Source organism: Sinocyclocheilus grahami, unplaced genomic scaffold (genome assembly GCF_001515645.1).
Source record: "Sinocyclocheilus grahami isolate Dianchi unplaced genomic scaffold, SAMN03320097.WGS_v1.1 scaffold795.1, whole genome shotgun sequence".
Lineage (NCBI taxonomy): Eukaryota > Metazoa > Chordata > Actinopteri > Cypriniformes > Cyprinidae > Sinocyclocheilus > Sinocyclocheilus grahami.
Genome location: NW_015505974.1, coordinates 416,845 through 428,922, shown reverse-complemented (window position 1 = coordinate 428,922; position 12,078 = coordinate 416,845). Strand labels below are relative to the sequence as shown.

General features: G+C 38.7%; 1 protein-coding gene across 1 annotated transcript in view; it reads left to right on the top strand.

Annotated features, from left to right (window-relative positions):
* Positions 1–4,740, top strand: part of LOC107561861 (nectin-1-like) — a 148,358-nt gene extending 143,618 nt beyond the window's left edge. Inside the window, exon 6 of the mRNA XM_016246376.1 lies at positions 4,215–4,740. Coding sequence (XP_016101862.1) covers positions 4,215–4,720 — 506 coding nt within the window. The 3' untranslated portion in view covers positions 4,721–4,740. The remainder of the gene's footprint in view (positions 1–4,214) is intronic.
* The last annotated feature ends 7,338 nt before the right edge of the window (positions 4,741–12,078 follow it).

Genomic DNA, 12,078 nt, shown 5'->3' with positions numbered 1-12,078 from the left:
ATCTATCATCTATCTATCTATCATCTATCTATCTATCATCTATCTGCCATCTATTTGTCATTTATTTTATTTTTTTACTATCATAACAGCAAATTACAAAAGTGGCAAAATGTTTAGTTCATGTTTGGGCAGAAGTACTGTGGTGGTAACTATCCTCCACACTCTAGGGGGCGATAGATTTAGCTTAAAATAACGTGTCTTTAAACTAATGTGTTGTTATACTGTTAGCTATAAACATTTCACAAGTTTACTTACTTGAATCAACTTTCTTAGCAGGGCTCTCTTCAAACTGTTCCTATCATGACAGTAGTTCACTAGAAAACTGACCATAGAAGCAGAATATTTATGCTAAGACTCGCTATAGTACCATTTGCAGCAGCATCGTTGGTGTAGAAACAATTTTCTCTCAGAAACTGTTAGTACATTTTGCATATAATTGCACAATCATGGCAAGTAACTCATTAAATTAAAAATAAAAATATTTAAGTAGAAAAACTAAAAAAGCATTTTCCTATAAAATGTACTCCAAACATATTTGTTTTATTTGCAACCTTTGAAAAGTTTTTTACAGAGTATAATGGTTCTAGCATTGTGTTATGAATTGCACAAAACGTAACAATATGTGAATGTGAGCTTGTGTAGCTAGAAATGTTTTTATTTGTGCACTTTGTGTATCCTCTGAAAGTATGCTTTGCCTTTTCGCTTCCCTATTAGCATTTAACTTTATATTCTTAGATTAAAGGACAAGATGGCTTGAACCCCTTGAGGTTTTTGCCTTTTATGACCGTAATCCTTTACAAGCTGTCTGAGTGTGTCAATGAGAAATATCTGACCATCACCACGTGTGTGGTGGATACCAGACGGTGCTCTGCCAGGTCTAGAATGGAAGCTCATTAAGTAGCTGGAATATGTCAAATGCAGCTCACCCTGACCGCCTTATTACTGCCTATATTCGATTAGTCACTGTCGCATAAGGCAGTCAGAAACCTTCACAATGCAGCCACTGACCTTTTTAACCGGCATATTCTATTAGCACATGTAAATGGCATAGACTTCAGACTGGAAATATAATGCAGGGTGTCTAGCGTCTACGGTTTCGTTGTTGTCACAAGCTGTATTGTGCTGCTAACTACGCACAACTGTTGTGTTAACACAACGTGTGAAGGACACATTTCTAGACTGTTTGGAGGTGCTCCTACAAGACATTGTTGGATGTCTTTGTTTCATACATTGTGACAGTCAGAGCCAATCAAACATTCTGATTTGGGGTGGGATTTTGAATGTGACAACCAATAAAATGTATTGTAAGACACAGTTTGTTGCTCTGTCGCATTGTACCTAATTTAGAGTTAAGTGTTTTTGAATCCCTTGGTTATGTTTTATATTTGAATGTTGGTAGATGTTTGCACTGACCTGTTGTAGTGCTTGGAGCAGTTTGGTTATGTTTACAAGGAGCGCCTCACAAAGAGAAGTCTTTAGAAACCGCATGCAAGCTGTTAATCCAGCAATTGTGAATGATCCAATGCTGAAAAAAGTTGCATGTCTTGCATCTCTGTGTGTGTGTGTGCGAGCGTGTGTGAATATACTTCTTTAACTCTAATTGCTGTTTGCAAATCTCAATGATGGGGGTGCTTTTAAGAAATGGTTTACTGACTTTTTGCATGGGCTTATTACATGCTGTCGCTTGTTTTCTGTTGGATGCCTGTCTTTTGTGTGCTTTGAAAACAAAACCACAAGCAGTGTGTCAGCTGTAACCATGTACAGTAGACTTGCAGGGGATTCATGTTCCAGCATGATTGTAAAAACCACATCACTCATCTGAAAGCCTCTATGAACTTTTGAAAGCAGCAGTGCTCAGTTTGACTTTCACCTGCAGCTTTATCTGTTTTTTAATTCAAAAGAAAGAAAGAAAGACATGTATTTTATAAATGGTTTAAGAGAATAAAAGTGTGTGCTTTAAAAAATGTATTCCATATAAGGTCTAGACATATATCATAAAGACCAAATTATACCACAATATATAATTAAATGACAAGAAATTATTGAGTATAGGGTTTCTCAATGGACTTCCTAGTTCAATATAGCAACCGAGGTATACCTTTAGGCCTGGTTTCACAGACAGGGTTTAGGTTAAGCCAGGATTATGCCATAGTCCAATTAGGACATTTAAGAATCTTTTGTAAACGTGCCTTTACGCAATGACATTACTGGCGTGCATCTTGAGACAAAGCAATGGCACTGACATATTTTAAGATCAGTCAGGGCAAGTTTCTTTCAGTTAAAACTGGCCAGACATGCATTTTAGTCTGGGACTAGACTTAAAGGGTTAGTTCACCCAAAAATGAAAATTAGCCCATAACTTACTCACCCTCAAGTCATCCTAGGTGTATATGACTTTCTTCTTTCAGACGAATCCAGTCGGAGTTATATTAAAAATTGTTTAATAGTGCCAAGCTGTTTCATGGCACTCAGCGGGTGTTGCATGCATCCATCCAAAAGCACTTAATTAAAATGCGCCCATCCATAAGAATAGTGTCTCACACGGCTCCGGGGGGGTGAATAAAGGCCTTCTGTTGCGAATCGATGCATTTTTGTAAGAAAAATATTACAAAATTACTTGCGCTCACTGTTGTACATTGGAAGCAGTTCCGGGCGGATGATTATTTACATTAAAGTGATTATTACGTTTTGAATATGGATATTTTTCTTACAAAACGCATCGATTCGCTACAGAAGGCCTTTGTTCACCCCCCGGAGCCATGTGAGACATTTTTTTTTTTTGGATGGGCGCATTTTAATTAAGTGCTTTTGGACGGATGCATGCGACACCCGTGAAGTGCCATGAAACAGCTTGAAATATCAAAGACAATTTTTAATATAACTCCGACTGGATCCATCTGAAAGAAGAAAGTCATATACACCTAGGATGACTTGAGGGTGAGTAAGTTATGGGCTAATTTTCATTTTTGGGTGAACTAACCCTTTAAGTCTAGTCCCAGACTAAAATGCATGTCTGGCCAGTTTTAACTGAAAGAAACTTGCCCTGACTGATCTTAAAATATGTCAGTGCCATTGCTTTGTCTCAAGATGCACGCCAGTAATGTCATTGCGTAAAGGCACGTTTACAAAAGATTCTTAAATGTCCTAATTGGACTATGGCATAATCCTGGCTTAACCTAAACCCTGTCTGTGAAACCAGGCCTAAAGGTATACCTCGGTTGCTATATTGAACTAGGAAGTCCATTGAGAAACCCTATACTCAATAATTTCTTGTCATTTAATTATATATTGTGGTATAATTTGGTCTTTATGATATATGTTGAATCTGTCTTAATCTCATGTATGTTAAATCCATCTTAATCTATAAGGCAAGCAATTGAAAGCAATGGAGTTCCAAGTTCATCGATATAGTGATGCCTAGGGCAGGGATCTCCAACCCTGCTCCTGGAGAGTTACTGTCCTGCAGACTCCAGTTCCAACCCTGCTCCAACACACCTTCCTGTAATTATCAAGTAACCCTGAATACCTTGTTTAGCTGGTTCAGGTGTGTTTGATTGGGGTTGGAGCTGAAATCTGCAGGAGCAGGGTTGGAGACCCCTGCCCTAGGGATAACTTTATAGTCATAATAGTGAAGTGCTTGACCCTGCTTCAGTTTTTGGTGCCTTTAGGAGTGAGAATGGATTGTAATATTATGTAGATTTGGTTAATCCAATTGAATCTTTGAATTGATAGCTTCCACGGTTAAAATTATGTCCTTTTCTAACTTTTGCACCCAAAACCAATGCAATGTGATGCAACCAATGTGCAGAAAACAACATGTTAGGTGGGTATTAGAAACTGGTCCCAGTGCACACTAAATATAAACATTATGCCCCTGCTCTAGTGTACAGGAACCCTAAATTTCAAGACTTTTGTTATTTCTGTTTGCATACAAAATGGTTTGACTGCTTGTTCTTATGTTCCATAAAATGCATGCTGTGACTAAACATTCAGCTCTTGCTTTTCTATATGAAGCCGTCGTAATGGATTGGTTTTGTGGGAGGAAGTGGGTGGGTGGTTGTGGGTATGGGGCGGGGGCTCCTTCCTTTCTTCCCTTTTGTTTCTCCTCCCCTATGTTCCTTTCCTCATCAAAAAATGAGCACCTTCACAAATGCACCTCCTTCCCACCAGAGCACTGACACACTCTCCCCTTCCATCTGTGTTTTCCTACCCAGAATTCCCTAACTCCTCGCCTTTTGATGGCCGTGAGATCCCACAGGAGATGCATAGTTCCGGCGCTGCCATCGGTGGTGCGGTCGGTGGAGTGGCCCTGCTGGTGGCCGCCATCGCGCTGCTTGTCTTCTTCCTGCGGCGTCGTCAGCGCACCTTTAAGGGCGACTACAGCACAAAAAAACATGTGTTCGGGAATGGATACAGCAAGGCCGGTGGCATGCCTGCCCATCCTCCGATGCCTAAGAACATGCAGTACCCCGACGACTCGGACGATGAAAAGAAACCGGCTCAAATTAGCGGGCCTGGCGGTTTCGAGGGTGGCGATCGGGATTTCGACGGCAACTCTGAGGATCTGAAGAGACCCTATTTCACTGTAGACGAAGGCGAAAGTCGCGATTACGATGAACGGACCCTTGCCTTCCAGTACGACCCAGAGCCCGAGATCACCGACGACATGGTCTCCCAAACCGACGGCTCTGTTATTTCAAAGAAAGAGTGGTATGTGTAGAGTGGCATGCAACGTCAAGGATAAAAGATCAACAACCTTTTGCCCTCTCCTTCATCTGACCACACCCATTCACCTCCATCACTAGAACCCTCCCACCATGTGTTTATCCTTATCTGCACATCCCACCCCTGACCCAGTAACCTCCGCCCCCATCAGAGTCCATCGAAATGAACAGCTGTGGATAAAGCACCAACATGTCAACATCATTACACATCGACATGCTTTTAGATGAACCTGCTACAACAGCAATAGGTTTTCTCAGTGACTGATGCCAATCAACATCCAGTAAGGTTGGACAGGCAGGTAGCTTGCAAATATTACAGTGTATTATCATTTTTGTCTCATTTTGTTGTTATTATAAATGTATTAAATGTATAAAAAGAGACTGTGAGTGTTTTGGAAAGGGGTATATTGCTGATCATGTTGTGAAAGTCTTACACTGGATGTATGATTATTTTTTTATTGTTTGTCTTGTTTTTTTATCTCATTAGCATATTACCATTACTTTTACATTAATCATAGTTTTGTCTGTTTTATATAGTCTTGTTTTTTATATGGAGTGTTGGTTAGAAGAAAATGTGGAACTAAATAGTAGAATCATTATTCCTGCTTATACATGTGTCGTTATGAGGTCAAAGTTGCATTAAGACTATTGTGTTTAATGAAAACATCACAATCCTGTGGTTCTTGGTACAAACACCGCTCCCAACATCCTAAAGGACCCAGAATGTAGATCCAGGGGTCCGAAAATGTGGCATAGCCTTGAAGCATACAATCCAATGGAAGAAAAAAGCATGTGGGTTCTGACTGCTCTCCAAAAACAGTATTTATTTTAAGACCTAGCTCTGCTGAGAGCTGAGGGACACATCTGCAGCGTTAGTCATATGCACACTGCAGTCGAGCATGCAGAACAGTGCCTAGACATATACACTGTACACCCACCCACCACTCTCCATGCCAGTCTCAGCCAGTCTCCATCCATAGATCCACCTCGGATGTGCCATCATGTGTAGTGTTTTCATAACAATGCTTTCCAAAAATCAATTTCCTCTGAAACTCTTAAGACGCAAAAGGATAATCCTGTATAATGTGGTGTTGTTATAAAGACAGGGTATTTAGAGTTGGTGATGTGGAGTGGTCAAAATGTTTTCAAGATCTTGTAAATATGAACCAGTTCAACGGTAATGTTTAGTTCCACAGGAGATTAAACCACAGGTGTGTATCACTTGTGTCAACCAGCATTTAGAGCCTTTTGATGGAAGTAGTTTTTCCAAAAAAAGGTAGCGGTAAAAGAATGGGTCACGGGAATGAAATTACGGAAAAGTCTCGAGCCAAAGTGAAATCAGAGGTAAACATGGCAGCAACTGGGCATCACAGACAGGCTTGTTATGTACTGCTGGATCTCTGAAACCACAGGATCTGCCGCAAAGCCAGGATTCCTTTCCAAATCCTTCCTGATCCTCTATAAAGAGCAGCTTTGTTGGCTACAAATTAGTATGCATTTAAATAAACAAAATGGATATTCATCAAAATCCTGACATACCTGTTCAGCTGCAAAATGTACAAGCATTCAGGCCGTTTTTAATGCATGTGTTTCTTTTTTAATCGCTCCTTGTTTGGTTCAGCTTTTCTCGCACTTTTTACATCAGTGTTTGGTGTTTGTGAATGGGTGGGCAGTTTTCCACTAAATGATTTTACTTCCAGATACAAATAACCTCCCTGCGTAGAATTTATCATGGCTTGTCCATGAAATATTTAATTCCCTTGCCTGCCTTAAACAGAGCTCTTTACAAGACGAGCGATTAGGATACTGAACCCCTGTAATCACATGGACAATCTAGGAGGACCTGAAAACATGGGGAAACTCCAGATGAGCGCCACTTACTGTAGGTTGCTCACTCCGTCGTGGAATCTGGTGGCTTTTGTGCATTTTCGCTGAGGGGAAAATCGATAAATTAAAAATGATAACATGCATTAAAGCTGAGAGTTCCACACTCCAATTGGTAGATGAAGCCATTATTAAAAGAACCCACATAATAAACAAACTAGAACGTGCAGCTTCAGATTCCTTGTGGTCTGTCTCATAGGGAAAGTCGTAATACACTTACAGCTAAGCTACATATGAATAAAAACCTTGATGGTAGACCTCATGCACACCTTGATTTGACCTAAAGCAGACCACATGATGAATAACTGTACATTTGTTGCTTAACAAACCTTGTATTTTAGCTTAGCAATGTGCAATATTATACAAATTGCAGTGCCTATGAAGTGTGAGATGTAAGGTTTTACTCTTTTTTTTTTTTTTTTTTTTTTTTTTTTTTATTTTTTAAATTTTTTTTTTTTTTTTTTTTTTTTTTTTTTTTTATAATTTTTTTGAGTTCTTGCAGTTTTTGTATTAATTTATTAGGGGGTGTTCAGATTAGGAAACGCATTGGGTAACTACCCTTTGTTTCCTTGGTCATCATACACATCCCCTGTGTTTTTTTTTTTTTTTTTTTTTTTTTTTTTTTTTTTTTTTTTTTTTAGATCTGCATATTGTACATATCTTCTTTTCATTTTCTTTTTTTTTTTGAGTTATTGTGCCTTGTCTGCCCTCACTGTACATTTTTACAACATTCGCATGAATCTACACAAGTTGGCCAGTGTGGTGGAACGTGCATCACCTGGACTTTAAGTATTATAGAAGCTGTGTTTTTACCAAGTTTTTGAAACCCTCGTGAATAAAAATATTCTCTCTCTGCTCCGTCAGCACTTTGTTAACCAGATTACAACTGGATACCTGCTACTTAATCATGGTTGTGATTAAAGAGACTGACATCACTTTAGCTAAAGCACAAGTTTTTGTTCCAGAAGTTTAATTAGTAGTTAATTATATATGTAGTTATTTCTGTATCGCTTGCTCTTTCTTTTATTCTTTTCACAGACCCCTGTGCTCCCAGGGTTTTTTTAATTAAGGGTTATTTTTTGTATGTTTTCTCAAGCCAAGCACAAGTTACCCATTTACCAAATGCTATTAAGGCTTTAAATGTCAAATAAGAGATTTTGATTGACTATAATACATTTTCATGACCCATATCAGCCTGTTTTTTTTTTTTGTTTGTTTGTTTAGTTTTTTTACATACAGCAGTCTGTCTGCTGGATCAGTTGATGTTGATGCTTCTAGCAACATTAAATAGCATGCACAAGTGCATAGGCATACTAAGAAAATAATATATTTTTTTTTACTTTCTTTTTGATTTGCATATTGTTGAACAGACAAAATATTGCTTTTTATTCCTTCTTTCATACGTTCCTTGGTTTTTAGATTTAAAGTTCTTTCAGTTTTTCATTCGAGAGTCTCATGTCTTTCTAACTGCCCACTTCAAAGCCTGACATTCCACTGTAAATAATGTATGTACCTTGGAAACTATAGTTGGGTTTACTGTATGTTAGGGGAACAGAAATGGAGGAGTTTCAAGTCTGGACGTTGACTGCAAAATTAACTAGAACACAAATCAGACAGCTCAGACGACTGGAGATGTATAGCTTATTGCCATAAATCTACTTTGACATGGACTTGGGTAGATAAGTTTTGATATTTTAATGGGTTCTGTATAGAGATGCGGGGCTGATGCATTACAATGACTTTGTACATAACTGCAACAAAACATAAAGAAAGATCTTGTCTTCATGCAGCCGTGTGAATGTATGTCTGCTGAGGTCGGTAATGATATGAAAAATATATATATATATTGTTCACATGTGTTGACCCAGTGAAGTAAACTGTATTTGCTTTGAAACATTAAATGATTTAAATGTTCAAAGATGCTTTGTCCCAGTTACTCAAAGTAGATGATGTTTTCATTTGATATCTTCTTTTTACCCTTCACAATTGTGCAACACTGTTTTAGTGGCACACACACACATCTTATAGGAAAATATAGTATAGTATATAGTATAATGTTACAACAAATATCTATTGTAACCAGGGCTGTCCTTAGGGGGGTGCAACTGGTGTGGTCGCCCCGGGCCCCGCGGCGAACGGCCCGAATGGTCATTTTCTTCCATTATTAAATTGAAGTCCCTCTATGGGGTTGTGTATTGATTTTGGTCATCTGTGGCGGTCCAGCATTATCAGTTCTGACCAGTCTAAAAGTTTTTTGTTTTAGATTTTGTCAGTATGTTAACATTGTATGTTTTATTGTCTATCCAAACATCCTATGAATGAATATCGACGGGCAAGCATGAGATCACACTGCATAAAATTGTACTCGCATTAGTTTCAGGAATTTAAATGGCTTGTGACTCTTGAAATTGACACGGCTTTTAAAATGCTTTTGTCTGTGTAAAAGAGAACTGCAACTATAAAATCATTAGGATATTAAGTAAAGATCATGTTCCATGGAGATATTTTGTGAATTTCCTACTGTAAATATATTAAAACTAAATTTTTTATTAGTAATATGCATTGCTAAGAAATTAATTTGGACAACTTTAAAGGCGATTTTCTCAATATTTTGATTTTTTTTCACCCTCAGATTCCAGATTTTCAAATAGTTGTATCTCGGCCAAATATAGTACTATCCTAACAAACCATGCATCAATGGAAAGCTTATTTATTCATAGCTTATTATTCGAAATTGACCCTTATGACTGGTTTTGTGGTCCAAGGTCACATATTCAAAAACCACAATATCTTTGCTGTGGCAACACCCTTAAAAGAGTAAGAACACAGTGGTATAAATATACTTTCTGTCTGCAATTACTCCCTTACACTGGAAATGTCTTAATCAGGTTTGTTTCCAAACAAAATACCCTAGCAACATGATATAAATGCCCTGGCGACCACCCACAACACCCTAGCAACCACATAGTAACACCCTGGCAACTATCTGCAACACCTTAGAAACTGCATAGCAATGCCATGGCAACCACCCACAACACCCTGGCAACCACCAACCACCCTTTCCTGCCAATCACCCTAACAGCTGCGTATAAATACCCTGGCAACCATCTACAACACCCTAGCAAACGCACAGCAACATACTGACAAACCCCCGTAACACCTTAGAAACATCATAGCTGCATCCTGGCAACCACCAACCACCCTGTCCTGCCAAACACCAACACGGGTATAAAATATCCTGACAACCACCAACCACCCTGCCCTGCCAATCACTCTAACACCGCATATAAATACACTGGCAACCAGCTACAACACACTAGCAACCGCATAGAAACACACTGGCAACCACCTGCAACACCTTAGAAACTGCATAGCAATACCCTAGCAACCACATAGCAACACCCTGCCATCCACCTACAACACCCTAGCAAAGTCCTGACAACCACCAATCACCCTGCCCTGACAACCACTTTCACACCCTCATATAAATACTCTGGAAATTCCCTGGATAACACCCAGCAACCACATACCAATGTCCTGGCAACCACCCGCTACACCCTAAAAAGAAAAGCATCGCCTGGTATCTCTGCACAAGTAAACCTAACTCTATTTAATATATGCTTTGTTGTGAGTAGCTGTTTGCTTTCTAATTGGACAATTTCATCTCTTTGGAAGCTCACGTAGAAGCTTATCAATTTTACATAAATTTATATTTGAATGGGTTTAATTGAGTATGTGTTTGCCTTATTGCTATCATAACTCTCCATTAAAGAGCTGGACATTACTGTTCGATTAAATGCTGCCTGCCAAGAGAGAAGAACTCAAAAACTAGAGACTCTGTGGAACTGCTGACACCTCTGTTCTGCTAAAGCATTCTGGGTAGGCTGGGGATCCGAACACTAAGTTTCTAAAGTGAGTCAGGTTTTGAGAGAATTAAGCAAGTGTGTGCAAGAGAGAAAAAGAAAGAGCATCGTCTGGTTCTTCACATGTCAATATGACTCCTGAGCAGGGCTTGAAAACCAAACAAAAAAAAATTCAATCGGTTCACTCCGAGCAGAATCGATATTTTAAAGTTTCTGTTCTTGCGTTCCTCTGTATTATTAACGTTCCGAAACCGGTTCGGGTAGAAGAAATACCGGTTTATAACGTTATTTTTTCAAAACATTTTTCTTTGACAGTAAAGAAGATTTTTAGCTTTTTGTTTGTTAAAAGCATATACAGGCAACACAAAATGAATACCCGTGGCTCCTGACGGGATCTTATGAAGTGAAATGATCAGTCTGTGCAAGAAACTGAACATTAGTTACAGCATTATTACTTGTAATCCAGAGCCTCTGACAAATGGTCCAGAGTGATGTCTGCTTCTTGAATGAATCATTCTCTTGAACCGGTTCTTTTTGGTGAACTATAGTTGAACCAGTTCACCAAATCAGACTGAACCATCTGAAACAGTTTGTAGCTTGAACAGCACAGATCTACAAGTTACTCAAACAAAACTCACATTCAGACGTGCCTGACGGTCACTCAAACTCGAAATGAGCCAAAATACCAGCGTATATGATCCTATGATGCTGGTTTCTCTCAACTCATTTACTGCAGAGGAAACAGTTCCAACTTGGACCAAAGAATCAGATTTCACCGTTGCCTGAGGCTATGGATTACATGTAATAATTGTATAAATACTCTAGCAACCACATATGTTCTGTTTCTTGTACAGACCAATTGTTTCACATCATAAGACCTCAATATATCGTCAGGAGCCATGGGTATTAATTTTGTGTTGTCTGTATATGCTTTTTGACTCTCAAAGTGCCAATAGCCACTGACTTGCATTTTATGAATCACCAGGACCACTGTTTCAGCTAAAAATATTCTTTACGGTTCTTCTGAAGAGAAAAAGTCACATACATCCTGGATGGCCTGAGGGTGAGTAAATTAACTGCAAATTTGAATTTGGGGTGAACTCTCCATTAAAGAGCTGGACATTACTGTTCGATTAAATGCTGCCTGCCAAGAGAGAAGAACTCAAAAACTAGAGACTCTGTGGAACTGCTGACACCTCTGTTCTGCTAAAGCATTCTGGGTAGGCTGGGGATCCGAACACTAAGTTTCTAAAGTGAGTCAGGTTTTGAGAGAATTAAGCAAGTGTGTGCAAGAGAGAAAAAGAAAGAGCATTGTCTGGTTCTTCACATGTCAATATGACTCCTGAGCAGGGCTTGAAAACCAAACTAAAAAAAATTCAATCGGTTCACTCCGAGCAGAATCGATATTTTAACGTTTCTGTTCCTGCGTTCCTCTGTATTATTAACGTTCCGAAACCGGTTCGGGTAGAAGAAATACCGGTTTATAACGTTATTTTTTCAAAACATTTTTCTTTACCTAATAATAATAATAATAATAATAACAATAGCCTAATAATAATAACAATAGCCTAATAATAATAACAATAGCCTAATAATAATAACAATGT